Source organism: Dendrobates tinctorius, unplaced genomic scaffold (genome assembly GCF_039654945.1).
Source record: "Dendrobates tinctorius isolate UK_male_01 unplaced genomic scaffold, ASM3965494v1 ptg000083l, whole genome shotgun sequence".
In the NCBI taxonomy this organism is placed as follows: Eukaryota; Metazoa; Chordata; class Amphibia; order Anura; family Dendrobatidae; genus Dendrobates; species Dendrobates tinctorius.
In genome coordinates this window covers 25,498,284-25,514,966 of record NW_027361751.1, presented here as the reverse complement: position 1 = coordinate 25,514,966, position 16,683 = coordinate 25,498,284, and the positions used below count along the sequence as shown (strand labels likewise).

At 42.2% G+C, this 16,683-nt stretch overlaps 1 protein-coding gene across 1 annotated transcript in view; it reads left to right on the top strand.

Moving 5' to 3' along the window:
- CWC27 (CWC27 spliceosome associated cyclophilin) overlaps nucleotides 1–16,683 on the top strand; it is a 252,501-nt gene that overhangs the window by 149,859 nt on the left and 85,959 nt on the right. The window contains exon 11 of the mRNA XM_073584247.1: nucleotides 475–584. Within this exon, the coding sequence (XP_073440348.1) occupies nucleotides 475–584 (110 nt within the window). The remainder of the gene's footprint in view (nucleotides 1–474; nucleotides 585–16,683) is intronic.

Genomic DNA, 16,683 nt, shown 5'->3' with positions numbered 1-16,683 from the left:
TTTCTTGGTCGTTCAGTACTCAGCAGTTTGCCACAAGATTTTTATATTTCTGACTAGAGTTAAGCAAAGCGATTCGAGCTGCCCCGCTCCTGGGTCCAGTCCGGTTCTCCTTCGCAGCTTCCCAAGTCTTCACTTCTGTCTCCGGCATACAGTAAACGACTAGGCATTTAGCAGCTTCTTGATGTTTTGCAACCAAGTAAACCCAATGTCACCCTGAATGCAGATCCTATGATGACGGGCACAGGAGCTTAAGACTGTGATATTCTGACTCTCAGACTGATCCTCCGAGACAGCAGAACCAGGGCAATGTAAATCCGTTTGCTCATTTCTACTTCTGACCTATATTAGAATTTTTTTTATGATCGTGATTGATAAAGAAGTCCTTCATTTCTCAGGAATGTTGCCGTTTACTTATGTTTCTTGTTTGTTCCCATTTATTAATTTTTTTTTTTTTTTTTACTATATTTCCTCTAGCGAAGAATTGCGAAAAGAAGCACGTCAGCTAAAACGAGAACTCAACGCAGCCAAAAGGAAAAGGGAAGACGAGGCAAAAGAATCTGAAAAGGCAAAGGAAGCCAAAGAGGGTAAACTACTTTTCAGTGTATACATTTAAAGAGCGTGCCACTACTTTTTTTTTTTTTGTTTGTTTGTTTCTTTTAAATTGATGGCAATGGTGCCAGGTGTTGCACCACCAACATTCACTATCTTAAGGCTATCAGTATGTGACTGTTGGTAGTGTAACACCCGACATCCTTGATGATCAGCTGCTAGCAGCTGTGTTCAAAAGGTCTCTGATGCTGCTGGAGCACAGCAGCTGTGGCAGAACTATGGTGGCCGCACACATCTTAGTAGGCCCTGCACCCGCATCAGTAGGCCCTGCACCCGCGTCAGTAGGCCCTGCACACATCCTTCTGTCTGTTAATCGAATCCCAGACAGACTCGATGATGATAAAGATCAGGGCTCCGTGGGAGCCATATCATCACTTCCAGGACTCCTTTACTTGCAGGTATAGAGGTAATCTGCAGGTAAATATTATATAAATCCTGTGTTTGATCCTTTGACTGACATTCCAGTCTGCACAGGTACGCCGCGCTCACACACTGTAGAGGAGGCTGTCAATCAAAGAACCAAGGAGTGATTACAGTGTGTGCACTGTTTTGTGACTGGTGGCTGTAATCTCTCCCTGCACCGCCCCAATCACTGGAAGCAAGAGGATGAATGGTGAATAAAACTCCCATTTTCTCCAAGCCGACACATTTGCAGTAATCTGGCTCACCAGGGTGTTAAACGCTATTTACCTGCAGATTAACCCCATGTCTGCAAGTAAATAACGTTTCTCGAGGTGACAGGTTAATGACTGATTGTACATTTAGGGTGGTGGTTCTGCTGCAGAATAGATTTGTAGCCCATCAGATGTCTCCCAGATGATATTAAATGATAGTTTTCCATCTTCCTTTCTGTAGGGTGTGCCTTGATGAACGGATGATGTTTTAAAGGCTAAGAGTGGTCTCCTATTTTCTAAAGCATTCTTTCTTTGCAGTATTTTTTCCACAAATGCTTAAATACAGTAAAAATATGGTTATTTATTTTTATTTTCCATGTAGCTCTCTCTATGAAAAAAAATATTCTAAAATCTTGCATTTTTCTCTTTGGCCACTGAGCATCAAAATCAGTATACGGTATACTATTATAGGAGTGATGAGGAGGATTTAGTGGTGGTCACTCCCACTCCCACTCCAGTACAGGTAGCACTGCAGGCTTAGCCAGTTCCGCTTTGTGAGATTGCCTCATTACAGTCACAGAAAAGGCTGAAGGAAAAGCTTCAGAGAGGGACACAGCCTCCAGACTGATGGGGTGTTTTCTAAGAAAGTTATGCACAGCGGTTAAATGTGCTCAACGCTGAGTTGTTAGAGGATCAAGCCCCCATACATCCCTGGTAGCGCGAGTCAGCGGTGTGATGTATTAGTTAGCGCCTGTTTGCTACATTTTGGCTGAAAATAAGACCCTATGTTGTCCTGATATGGACTTTCTGCCTATGTCACTGCCACGTTGCCCTACAACGCCCCTAGAGCGTTACAATATATATACACCTTATACATATAAGTGTCACAAAGGATCCACCATTCACAATAGTTGATGGTCACTGATCCCCACTTTGAACCAAAAAAAAATCTTTCAAGTCAATGGGGGGAATTTATCTTTCTTTCTACATTTGCTTTGTGGCACAAACAAGCCATGAATTTTTGCTAAAGCTACGTTCACATTTGAAATTTGAGCTGGCATTATGTATTTATAAGTGGGAGAGCTGGTGCCCAACATCGGAAGGCAGCATGTAGAATTTCCGCAAGGCATTTGTCATTGAATACATTGTACATCTGTACCAGGTCACAAAGCGCCGGTCTTAATTCAGAGGGAAATTTGTCAGAACTTTCTGATAGTGTTTGTGGTGCATGCAGCTGACAGACCTCTAAATGCTGTCAATGGAGCCTAAAGCAATATGGCCATCCTCATCTTCATCAACAGAAAAGAGAATCAAAAAAATTCTGCAATTAGAACCATTGAAAAAAAATTCTTGAATTTAATTTAAAAAAACAAAAAAACAATATAGTTAATTGCTGCCTGGAGATCATAGAATGTGCTGTTGAAAACAATTATTTTTAGAATCATAGAATGGTAGAGTTGGAAGGGACCTCCTGGGCCATCTGGTCCAACCCCCTGCTCAAAGCAGGATTCTCTAAATCATCCCAGACAGATGTCTGTCCAGCAAGCTTTAAAATCATTTCACCCAACGAATGAACATTTTGCCCGTTGGTCGGGGGATTGCCAGCTTGTTTTGACCGATAATCGAAAAACAATTGTTCCTAGGAACGCTCATTCCACATTATGGTTCTGTGTAAACAGGCTCTTACTGTGACGCCGCGATGACTAAGGCTCTGTGCACACGGTGCAGATTCTGCTGCGGATCCACAGCGGATTTGCCGCTGCGAATCTGCAGCAGAACTGCAGGTGATGTACAGTACCATTACTGGCTATGTAAGAAAAAAAAACTCTGTGCACATGCTGCGGATTTTTCCGTGGAAAAAAAAAGCAGCATGTCACTTCTTTTGTGCAGTTTTGCTGCAGTTTTCCACCTGCTCCATTCTACAAATCCGCAGGTAGAAAACCGCACAAAAACCGCAGTGAAACCGCAAAAAAAAAAGGAAGATATCCGCAGGAACAATGCAGGTCATTTGACCTGCGGATTTAGTAAAATCCGCGGGAGGATCCGCACCGTGTGCACATAGCCTTAGTTGTAGTTCTGTCTCTGCCTTTCTTAAATGGATACAATGGCCTTTATTTTGATTTATCACTTTATTCTCTTTCCTGCGGTATCTATCCCATCTGCATCTGACCTGTAACGTTAGGTTACTTGTATTTCTGCTAATAATAACTCCCTGGAATTTCTTGCTATTTTTGTTTTCTCAGAAGGATAATATTTTCAGATTGGATACTCCGTCCTGAATACTTGGCCTTGACGTTTTGTTTTGTAGCAGAGTAAATAGTCATGATTATATATAACTTTCACCAGTAAATTCTTTTATAACACCTGTTTCTAATGAGAAAACTGCCTTTTTACTTTATTTTATAACACATGCAAATAAGTTACAGGGGCTTTGTCCGAAAAGTCGTTGTTGGCATACACCGTGTGCAGAATTATTAGGCAAGTTGTATTTGAGAGGATTCTTTTTATTATTAAATAACAACTATGTTCTCAATCAACCCAAAAGACTCATAAATATCACAGCTTAATATTTTTGGAAGTTGGAATGTTTTTTTTTTTAGATTTGGCTATCTTGGGAGGATATCTGTTTGTGCAGGTAACTATTACTGTGCTGAATTATTAGGCAACTTAATAAAAACCAAATATTATACCCATCTCTCTTGTTTATTTTCACCAGGTAAACCTATATAACAACACAAAATTTAGAAATAAACATTTCTGACATTCAAAAACAAAACAAAAAAAATCAGTGACCAATATAGCCACCTTTCTTTACGATGACACTCAAAAGCCTTCCATCCATAGATTCTGTCAGTTGCTTGATCTGTTTACGATCAGCATTGCATGCAGCAGCCACCACAGCTTCCCAGACACTGTCTGGAGAGGTGTACTGTTTTCCCTCCCTGTAGATCTCACATTTTATGAGGGACCACAGGTTCTCTATGGGGTTCAGATCAGGTGAACAAGGGGGGGGGGGCATGTCATTATTTTTTCTTCTTTTAGACCTTAACTGGGCAGCCACGCTGTGGAGTATTTGGATTCATGTGATGGAGCATTGTACTGCATGAAAATCATGTTTTTCTTGAACGACACCAACTTTTTCCTGTACCACTGCTTGAAGAAGGTGTATTCCAGAAACTGGCAGTAGGTCTGGGAGTTGAGCTTCACTCCATCCTCAACCTAAAAAGGTGCCACAAGTTCATCTTTGATGATACCAGCCCATACCAGTACCCCACCTACACCTTGCTGGTGTCTGAGTCGGAGTGGAGCTCTCTGACCTTTACTGATCCAGCCTTGGGCCCATCCATCTGGCCCATCAAGAGTCGCTCTCATTTCATCAGTCCATAAAACCTTAGAAAAATCAGTCTTAAGATATTTCTTGGCCCAGTCTTGACGTTTTATCTTGTGTTTCTTGTTGAAAGGTGGTGGTCGTTTTTCAGCCTTCCTTAGCTTGGCCATGTCCCTGAGTATGGCACACTTTGAGCTTTTTGATACTCCAGTAACATTGCCGCTCTGAAATATGGCAAAACTGGTTGAAAATGGCATCTTGGCAGCTTCACGCATGATTTTCCTAAGTTCAAGGACTGTTATTTTGCGCCTTTTTTTATCAACACGCTTCTTGCGACCCTGTTGGATATTTGCCATGAAACGCTTGATTGTTCGGTGATCACGCTTCAAAAGTTTGGCAATTTCAAGATTGCTGCATCCCTCTGCAAGACATCTCACAATTTTTGACTTTTCAGAGTCCGTCAAATCTTTCTTCGAACCCATTTTGCCAAAGGAAAGGAAGTTGCCTAATAATTAAGCACAGCTTATATATGGTGTTGATGGCATTAGACCACACCCCTCCTCATTACAGAGATGCAAATCACCTGATTTACATAATTGGCAGTTGGCTTTCAAGCCTATACAGCTTGGAGTAGGACAACATGTATAAAAAGGATGATGTGATCAAAATACTCATTTGCCAAATAATTCTGCACCCAGTGTATTACTGGCGCACTGTATGGACAAAATCATTGGCATATATGTATCATTGAATTCAGGGTTTTCATTCAGTCCCATCGCCCCCGGTGTACAAAATCCGGCCCCTCGACATGCCGTACTGTGTAACACTTGTGACAGAATGGCTCATGGTAAGAATCTCACTGATGCCAACGCAGTCCTGTAATAGGACGTCACCGGTGTATCAAGTCAGTTCATGACATGTATTGTCCCTGAAATATTGTACGATCAATTTCAAGTGCTATTCTTGAAAGTGGAAGCTTTTAGGGTCCACAGCAACTGCACCATGAAGTGGAGCCCACTGGGATCACTAAGGGCACATAAAAGTGACCAACGCTCATCTGACTCTCCAAACCTCCTCTGGCATTAACATTCGCTCAAAGCTGTCTGGCGAAAGCTTCATTGCATGGGTCTCCATGGCCGAGCAGCTGCATGCAGGTCTTACATTACCAAGCTCAAGCGTCGTATCTTGTAGTGTAAAGCCACTACTGTTCTCTGGAGCAGTGGAAACATGTTCTGGGGAGATGTGAATTGTGTTTATCTGACATCTGATGGAGGAGGTCAAATTTGGCGTATGCCCGGAAGACATTGCCTGACTGCATTGTGTAAAGTTTGGAGTGGAGGGATAATATTTCAGGGATTGGGCTAGGTCCCTTAGTTCCAGTAAAGTTAAATCTTAGTGCTTCGGCATACAAGACATTTTTAGTGAACTCTATGGGGAAGACCCTTTTATTTTCCAGCATGACTGTACCCAATGCACAAAGGGAGGTCCATAAAGACATACAGTTGTGGCCAAAAGTATTGACACCCCTGCAATTCTGTCAGATAATGCACAGTTTCTTCCTGAAAATGATTGCAAACACAAATTCTTTGGTATTATCTTCATTTAATTTGTCTTAAATGAAAAAACACAAAAAGAATTGTCCTAAAGCCAAATTGGATATAATTCCACACCAAAAATAAGAGGGTGGACAAAAGTATTGGCACTGTTCGAAAAATAATGTGATGCTTCTCTAATTTGTGTAATTAACAGCACCTGTAACTTACCTGTGACACCTAACAGGTGTTGACAATAACTAAATCACACTTGCAGCCAGTTGACATGGATTAAAGTTGACTCAACCTCTGTCCTGTGTCCTTGTGTGTACCACATTGAGCATGGAGAAAAGAAAGAAGACCAAAGAACTGTCTGAGGACTTGAGAAACCAAATTGTGAGGATGCATGAGGATTCTCAAGGCTACAAGTCCATCTCCAAAGACCTGAATGTTCCTGTGTCTACCGCGCGCAGTGTCATCAAGAAGTTTAAAGCCCATGGCACTGTGGCTAACCTCCCTAGATGTCGACGGAAAAGAAAAATTGACAGGAGATTTCAACGCAAGATTGTGCGGATGTTGGATAAAGAACCTCAACTAACATCCAAACAAGTTCAAGCTGCTCTGCAGTCCGAGGGTACAACAGTGTCAACCCATACTATCCGTCGGCGTCTGAATGAAAAGGGACTGTATGGTAGGAGACCCAGGAAGACCCCACTTCTTACCCCGAGACATAAAAAAGCCAGGCTGGAGTTTGCCAAAACTTACCTGAAAAAGCCTAAAACGTTTTGGAAGAATGTTCTCTGGTCAGATGAGACAAAAGTAGAGCTTTTTGGGCAAAGGCATCAACATAGAGTTTACAGGAGAAAAAAGAGGCATTCAAAGAAAAAAACACGGTCCCTACAGTCAAACATGGCGGAGGTTCCCTGATGTTTTGGGGTTGCTTTGCTGCTTCTGGCACTGGACTGCTTGACCGTGTGCATGGCATTATGAAGTCTGAAAACTACCAACAAATTTTGCAGCATAATGTAGGGCCCAGTGTGAGAAAGCTGGGTCTTCCAGCAGTTCAATGACCCAAAACACACTTCAAAAAGCACTAGAAAATGGTTTTGAGAGAAAGCACTGGAGACTTCTAAGGTGGCCAGCAATGAGTCCAGACCTGAATCCCATAGAACACCTGTGGAGAGATCTAAAAATGGCAGTTTGGAGAATGCACCCTTCAAATATCAGGGACCTGGAGCAGTTTGCCAAAGAAGAATGGTCTAAAATTCCAGCAGAGCATTGTAAGAAACTCATTGATGGTTACCGGAAGCGGTTGGTCGCAGTTATTTTGGCTAAAGGTTGTGCAACCAAGTATTAGGCTGAGGGTGCCAATACTTTTGTCTGGCCCATTTTTGGAGTTTTGTGTGAAATGATCAATGATTTGCTTTTTGCTTCATTCTCTTTTGTGTTTTTTCATGTAAGACAAATTAAATGAAGATAATAATACCAAAGAATTTGTGTTTGCAATCATTTTCAGGAAGAAACTGAGTATTATCTGACAGAATTGCAGGGGTGTCAATACTTTTGGCCACAACTGTAGTTGGGTGAGTTTTCATGTGGAAAAACGTGACGCTGTACAAATCTCGATCCTCAACCCCCCTAAGCTTTTGGATGCAGTAGAACAGATATTGTGAGCCTGGTCCTCTCCTACAACATCTGTTTCAAATCTCATAAATGCTCTTCTGGATGAATGGGCAAAAATTCCCATGGACACCTCGTATAGAAACTTTTCCAGAAGACTGGAAGCTGTTAAAGCCACAAAGGGGACAATTTAATGTCTACGGGTTTAGATTGGGACATCATAAAAGGTCCTATAGGGGTTCCAATAATTTTGTCAACATGTGTATATGCCAACCAACAAGAAAGGTAGAGACACTGGAAGATAAAAGGAGGAATACTGGCGCCGGCCTCGATAGGACCAGATACATCAGTCCTACATGTATGCGTCCAGGAAACAGCAGCATTTAAGTGAAAAAACTTCTAGAATAAATCTGATTAATATATAGTGTCTCATTAAGGGGGAAGGTAGAACCAACTAGACCAGTACCAGACACTAAAACAAAGTGATGTTCATGCTAGGAAAGGGTATTAATACTTTTGTAGTTACATACCAGCCGTTGTGATGGGCTGTGTAATTACAGTGCATTGTGAAAGTATTCGGCCCCCTGGAACTTTTCAACCTTTTCCCGCATATCATGCTTCAAACATAAATATACCAAATATAAATTTTTGGCGAAGAATCAACAACAAGTGGGACACAGTTGTGAAGTTGAACGAAATTTATTGGTTATTTTAAATTTTTGTGGAAAGTCAAAACTGAAAAGTGGGGCGTGCAATATTATTCGGCCCCTTTAACTTACCGGTAATACTTTGTTGCGCCACCTTTTGCTGCGATTACAGCTGCAAGTCACTTGGAGTATGTCTCTATCAGTTTTGTACATCGAGAGACTGAAATTCTTGCCATTCTTCCTTGGCAAACAGCTCGAGCTCGGTGAGGTTTGATGGAGATTGTTTGTGAACAGCAGTTTTCAGCTCTTTCCACAGATTCTCGATTGGATTCAGGTCTGGACTTTGACTTGGCCATTCTAAGACCTGGATACATTTATTTGTGAACCATTCCATTGTAGATTTTGCTTTGTTTGGGATCATTGTCTTGTTGGAAGACAAATCTCTGTCCCAGTCTCAGGTCTTTTGCAGACTCCAACAGGTTTTCTTCAAGAATGGTCCTGTATTTGGCTCCATCCATCTTCCCATCAATTTTAACCATCTTCCCTGTCCCTGCTGAATAAAAGCAGGCCCAAACCATGATGCTACCACCACCATGTTTGACAGTGGGGATGGTGTGTTCAGGATGATGAGCTGTGTTGCCTTTACGCCAAACATATCGTTTGGCATTGTTGCCAAAAAGTTCGATTTTGGTTTCATCTGACCAGAGCACCTTCTTCCAAATGTTTGGAGTGTCTCCCAGGTGGCTTGTTGCAAACTTTAAAGGACACTTTTTATGGATATCTTTGAGAAATGGCTTTCTTCTTGCCACACTTCCATAAAGGCCAGATTTGTTCAGTGTACGACTGATTGTTGTCCTATGGACAGACTGTCCCACCTCGGCTGTAGATCTCTGCAGTTCATCCAGAGTGATCATGGGCCTCTTGGCTGCATCTCTGATCAGTCTTCTCTTTGTTTGAGATGAAAGTTTAGAGGGATGGCCGGGTCTTGGTAGATTTGCAGTGGTATAATACTCCTTCCATTTCAATATGATTGCTTGCACAGTGCTCCTTGGATGTTTAAAGTTTTGGAAATCATTTTGTATCCAAATCCGGCTTTAAACTTCTCCACAACAGTATCACGGACCTGCCTGTTGTGTTCCTTGGTCTTCATGATGCTCTCTGTGCTTCAAACAGAACCCTTAGACTATCACAGAGCAGGTGCATTTATACGGAGACTTTATTACACACAGGTGGATTATATTTATCATCATTAGTCATTTAGGACAACATTGGATCATTCAGAGATCCACAATGAACTTCTGGAGTGAGTTTGCTGCACTGAAAGTAAAGGGGCCAAATAACATTGCACGCCCCACTTTTCAGTTTTTGACTTTGCACAAAAATTTAAAATAACCAATAAATTGCGTTCAACTTCACAATTGTGTCCCACTTGTTGTTGATTCTTCACCAAAAATTTACGTTTGGTATCTTTGTTTGATGCATGATATGTGGGAAAAGGTTGAAAAGTTCCAGGGAGCCGAATACTTTCGGAAGGCACTGTATTTGTTGACTGGTCCAAGTTAACCTGCTAACGACTGAAGTGTTTTCTTATAAATGACGAGACACTTTTTGCAGTTTTAGACACTAATGACATGGTGATCCAAGCTTTACTTGCAATACCAAAATAACTAACTTGGTTTTTTTTTGGTTAAACAATTTTCAGAGAAATAATGAAACCTTGTCATGAATTCCTTTAAACACCAATGCACATTAACGTAGCTGGACCAGACAACCGTCTAATGTGTATGATGGCCTCCAGGAAGAGGAGGAAAGAATATAATTGCCTGACCCTTTTGTCCTTCCAAAAAATAGGCCTCCACCAGAATTATCTGGCAGCGGTTTCCTCCCCATACAGAACACTTGTACATGTGGTTGTTAGCTATATGAATTTTTGGGTCGATGGTAGAGATGAGCAGTTTCCTGTTCTGTTGTAATGTCCACTCTATGGATGTCGGTCTTCACTTCTGTTGCTGGCATCAATGATTCCTGCGGCATTTACTAGACCCAGCAATGTCGTGACTAGAATTGAGCACATTTTTCAAAATTTGGTTACAATTATGATCGGCGCCGAATATTTGTTTTTGGAACGTTCACCGAACACAGCTGAAAGTCATTGGAGTCAGGGCTGTGGAGTCGGTAAGCCAAACCTCTGACACCAACTCCGACTCCATCAAAATGGGCTCTGACTCCGACTCCACAGCCCTGATTGGAGCCCTATGGGAGTAGAAATAAACGAATATGTTCGGAACCAATAGTCAAACATAAATTTGGCACAAATCGGGTACAAATATGGCAAATTTAGATTCAGCGACCGATTCCGAACATATTTGCTCAACTCTAGCTGTGAGGTCACAAAAGACCTAGTGACTAGGCCTCACACAATATCATGCAATGCTTAGCTTAGTAGGCAGCCAAAGTGCCGAGGATGCTGGGAGCAGAAGGTAAGACCATCTGCCACAGAGGAGTTGACCGAATGGCAGAACAGGCAACACAAGTCAGATTGCTCATTTTCATATGACAACTTTCTGATGTGTGGCCATAATTAGGATATTTGCACATGTTTAGTATTTTCAGCAGATTTTTCTGATGCAAAAACAAGAGTGTTGGCAGGAAAATGCGCTGCGTAAAATACTTCTGTGGGTTTGTTTTTTTCCACTCATTTGCTTAGTTTACATGCTGGAGATCTGAAAAAATGCTATCAGGCTTTGTGCCCACTATGAGTTTTTGTTGCTTCATAGTTCCAGCGAAGTGGATGGGATTTAGAGATCTCATGCCCACTGTGCCTCTTCTTTACTCCGTATAATTTGTGCGTTTCAGATCCGCAACATGTCAATTTATCTCATGGGTACACCTGAGTTTTATGTGCAAATTTTCCCCATAGTCTTGCATTAGATGCGGAAAATCTGCAGGTAGCGCATTAAAAATGCATGCAATCTGCATATGATTATCGGAGTTTTGTCAAAGTCAAATAACAGGAAGTATAAAAAAAAAGTAGCTTTAAAGAATGACACACCAAAAAGAGACAAAAATGTGATAAAACGCATGTTAAAAAAAAAAGCAATGAAAAAATGCAATTCATCTAATAGGTGTCATGATACCAGTGCTGGCACTGTTGGGGTTAATGTTCTGACCTCAGTGCAGACTCTCACCTGCACACCTGGGACCTATTATGGTGGCCTCTCATTGGTACTGGGGAGGCTTCTTATAGCCTCAGGAAGCTCCCATCCCCCGTCAGTTATACTTTCGCCCTTGGCATTGTGTGGTGACCCCTGAGTGTGTTAGTGCTGTGTTCTGGTTGCATGATTCTCTGTGTATGACTCGGTCTGTTCTCTGGATATTGCTTTGGATTCTGCCTGGTACCTTCTACGTCTGTTTGGTTTTGATCTCTGCTTGGCCCTGACTGTCCGTTCTGTCTCATCCCTGGTACTTTACTGAGATCTTGTGTATAACCTTTGGCTTTGTCTGACCTCCCGTCTGTTTATCCCTCCTGTACCTTGCTTGCCTGTATTGTGCATGACCCCCGCTTTGCCTGACTTTGAGTTTTCTACCTTCTTTGAAAGCAGGATGCTAAGCCCCGCCCTCTTGCAGTCACATGACCGTTCACATGACCATAGGTCCTGTGCCTACTTTCTAAACCTCTACATTCAGGTCCCGTGCATCTTTATTTTCCGGCTGTTCTTGTCCCCAGGAGTCCCTACGGTGCGGGTGAGTCCCTGCCTAGCGGAGGCTGTATGCCAGCGCTGTCAGGACCCTGACATTAGGTTCAGAAAATCTGCACTGTCAAAACTCACCAAATACTTGTGGTGGGATCATAGCCTGAACGTTCACATCTGCAAGGAAAAAATACTCAAAATGTGCATGAAATCGTATTCACTTTGCTGATGCTGTAAAACGCTGCGCGTGAACAAGCCCTTACGCTGTAAATGGAGTGCTCTCTTCACACCCTAGCATCTATACCCATGGTAGTGCCATTTTTTGTAGGACTTGTATAAAAATGGTAAGACACATTAATATAGTTTTGGTGTAAATTGACGGCTTTGTTCTGCTGGAATTTTGTCATTGAGCGGAAAATAAATACTTAAAGACGCCAATGAAAAGCTGCAGAATTGATCAGAAGACCTCCTGTTCTCGCGATGGTGCCCAGTGATCCCCGGGTTTGCTTCTGTTTCTCTCGGTGCTAATTTCTCGTGGAGGAATGAAGCCTGGAACATATACCCTTGCTCTCAGTGGATAAAAGGTTAGATGTCTACATTGCTGATCATTTCTGGTCTCTTCATTCGAGTGGGTGGTTTCAGTCTCTGCCAAGCTGCTGTCAAGACCGTTCTTTAAATAAGTTCTTTTTGCTTTTATGCGACATTTACTGTAGTGTTGCCAGAAATGACATCAAACACATCATTCATTTAAGCACCAAATTTCCTCAACATCTTGTAGCACTTAATCAAATATTTGAAAAGATATCGTTCTCTTCACGGCTTTTCCAGTGTGAACCTGTGAATGTGTTACAAGTCGGGTCACTCTAGGCGAGGCTAATCTGCTTCTTATGATTAATTGCTGCGCTTTGGAGACTCCTAGTAGCTGTTTCGGGTATGGACAACTCTTGTACTTTTTGATTATTTTGATGCTTTTTTATTTTTTCATGAGAGCACATTAACATTGCAACTGGAAACTTTCCGGACTTCACACGTTATTTCACTTTTGCCTCTGATTAATTACAACTTGCTCAGTCAGACGGGCTCGAAATTAAAATGACAGAAGAACTGAGGTTTCGTAAATGGAGACCGATAACCAGTATTATTGCTCAAGTATTTTTTTTCAGTTCTTTTTATTTTATTTATTATTTTTTTCTTTTTTTTAGCCTTTTTCTTAAATGAATTTTCATCTCTTAACATCCAGCGTATTTTGGGTCCAAAGCATTGTACTGATTGACTACTTAATATATCTTTATAGGCGACAGTTATCCATTGTATGATTACACAGCTTCAAACAGAGGCAAGGGAAGCCGATAACTGGTTCTTGAAACTACGGGCAACAGTGGCTCCATTATTGCAGACCTGTAAGGTGTGGCCATGGCATTTCAGAGAAGGCATACTTTGTAAAGCCGACCGGGGACTATGTGATAAGGATGACTAGTCCAAAAGGCCATCCACCAGCATCTTCTACCACCTTCCGCTTGACTGACAGGTCTCTCCTTATCCATATTCACACAGAGACTTACCGGTCAGTCTCGAGGTGCAGATTAGGACTTCGGACTAATCATCCTGATATTATCCCTGGTCAGCTTTTAAAAGTGTGTCTTTTCTGAAGCACCGCAGCATTTCAGAGTGAAACATACATGTCTGCAATAATGGAGCTGGTTTCTGATCTACATGTGCTTCTCACAAAATTAGAATATCATCAAAAAGTTAATTTCAGTTCTTCAATACAAATAGTGAAACATATATATATATATATATATATATATATATATATATATATATATATATATATATATATATATGTATATATATATGTCATTACAAACAGAGTGATCTATTTAAAGTGTTTATTTCTGTTAATGTTGATGATTATGGCTTACAGCCAATGAAAACCCAAAGGTCATTCTCTCAGTAAATTAGAATACTTTATAACACCAGCTTGAAAAATGATTTTAAAATCCGAAATGTTGGCCTACTGAAATGTATGTTCAGTAAATGCACTCGGTACTTGGTCGGGGCTCCTTTTGCATCAATTATTGCATCAGTGCGGTGTGGCATGGAGGCGATCAGCCTGTGGCATTGCTGAGATGTTATGGAAGCCCAGGTTGCTTTGATAGCAGCCTTCAGCTCGTCTGCATGTTGGGTCTGATGTCTCTCATATTCCTCTTGACGATACCCCATAGATTCTCTATAGGGTAAAGGTCAGGTGAGTTTGCTGCCAATCAAGCACAGTGATACAGTTGTTTTTAAACCAGGTATTGGAACTTTTGCAGTGTGGACAGGTGTCAAGTCCTGCTGGAGAATGAAATTTCCATCTCCAAAAAGCTTGTCGGCAGAGGGAAGAACGAAGTGCGCTAAAATTTCCTGGTAGACGGCTGCACTGACTTTGGTCTTGATGAAACAAAGTGGACCTACACCAGCAGATGACATGGCTCCACAAACCATCACCGATTGTGGAAACTTCACACTAGACCTCAAGCAGCTTGGATTGTGGCCTCTCCACTCTTCCTCCAGACTCTGGGACCTTGATTTCCAAATAAAATGCAAAGTTTACTTTCATCTGAAAACAACACCTTGGACCACTGAACAACAGTCCAGTTCTTTTTCTCCTTGGCCCCGGTAAGATGCTTCTGGCTTTGTCCATTGGTCATGAGTGGCTTGACACAAGGAATGCGACACTTGTAGCCCATGTCCTGGATACGTCTGTGTGTGGTGGCTCTTGAAGCAATGATCCAGCAGCGGTCCATTCCTTGTGAATCTCCCCCAAATTTTTGAATGGCCTTTTCTTAAAGGGGTTGTCCACTACTTTAAATCAACCCCCTAATGTATCCCCCCGGGGCCCCTAATGAATTTTGTAAATACCTCATATTACTTATACCGTCTGTGAGCAGCGCTATCGCTGGCCGCTCACAGGCAGCACGTGACCCCCGGTTGCAGCCGGCTCTTGCTTCCGCTGATGTCCCGACAAGTGCTGGCAGCAGCCGGGGGTCCCTCTTCCTCCTTCCGCGCTGGCTGCCAGGCTGTGGGCGGGATTATCCCCCGTGTCACACCTGGCATCCAACATGCACCCATTCATTGAGAAAGCGCACTGTGGATTCTGGGTGTGACTCGGGGGGTAACCCCTCCCACAACCCAGCAGCGATCGTGGGGACCCAGCACTGAGTCACGCCTCACTTGTCGTGACGTCAGTGCTGGATCACGTGCTACCTGTGAGCGGCCACAGATAGCGCCGCTCACAGGCAGTATAGGCAACATAAGGTATTTACAAAATTATTTGGGGGCCCCAGGGGGATACATTAGGGGGTTAATTTAAAGTTGTGGACAACCCCTTTAGCAATCCTTTCAAGGATGCCTTTATCCCGGTTGCTTGTGCACCTTTTTTCTACCACACTTTTTCCTTTCACTCAACTTTCCATTAATATGCTTGGATACAGCACTCTGTGAACAGCCAGCTTCTTTAGCAATGACCTTTTGTGGCTTACCCTCCTTGTGGAGTGTGTCAATGACTGCCTTCTGGACATCTGTCAAGTCAGCAGTCTTCCCCATGATTGTGGAGCCTACTCAAACAGACTACGGGACTTTTTAAACTCTTAGGAGCTTTTGCAGGTGTTTTTTGTTAACTATTCTAATTTACTGAGAATTAATGACTTTTGGGTTTTCATTGGCTGTAAGCCATAATCATCAACATTAACAGAAATAAACACCTGAAATTGATCACTCTGTTTGTAATGACTCTATATAACATGAGTTTCACTTTTTGTATTGAAGAACTGAAATTAACTTTTTGATGATATTCTAATTTTGTGAGAAGCACCTGTATGTTGTCAGGTTCCCTTTAAAGGGGAATTCCATGGACATATTTATTTTTAGGCCCATTTGCCTTTACACACTAAAAATAACAATCAGAGGGTTAGTTCTCTGCTGCTGCCCCTGGATTTAGCTGATAGGCTACAAAGGTGACATCTAACTATAGTTTGTGACCACTGCAGCCAACCTCTTGAGTACCACGATTGGCAGCCTAAGCTGACTGGTGGTTAGGACTTCATTGCTTCGAGAGTGGCAGCGCTGTTAACTTTAAAGGTGTTAACCAGGATTTTTAAATTTTTTTTATTTTTTTTACTATGGGCCTTAGAACTAACAGGAAGGTAGTTGTCAACTATAAGCCTGTTGTGCCTAGTGCCAATCACTCCCAGCACAGAGAGGTCAAAGACCGCCCCTGCCAGCGATTCAGTGTGACAAAGCAGCGGTTACTCTTCTTCTGTTGATGGGGCGTGACTTACTAACTCATGTGGGGAGGCAGCTGTCAATCAGCATGACTACAATCGTCACGTCCCACCGACAGAGCAGCCCAGAAGAAGAGTTGATCTGTTGCCGTGGAGCAGCTGAATTGCCAGCAGGACCGATGGTGGCTCTCTGAGCCAGCACCGGGTAGAACAAGATTTCAATTTATGTGGACTACATGTTATGGGGGTTGTCCAATACCTGGACAATCACTTTTGAAATTATGTAGTCCCCCTTGTAAAAAAAAAAATATATATATATACCCGCCTCCTTGCTGTTCCAGTGATGTTAGAAAACACACATCCTGCACCTTTTTGC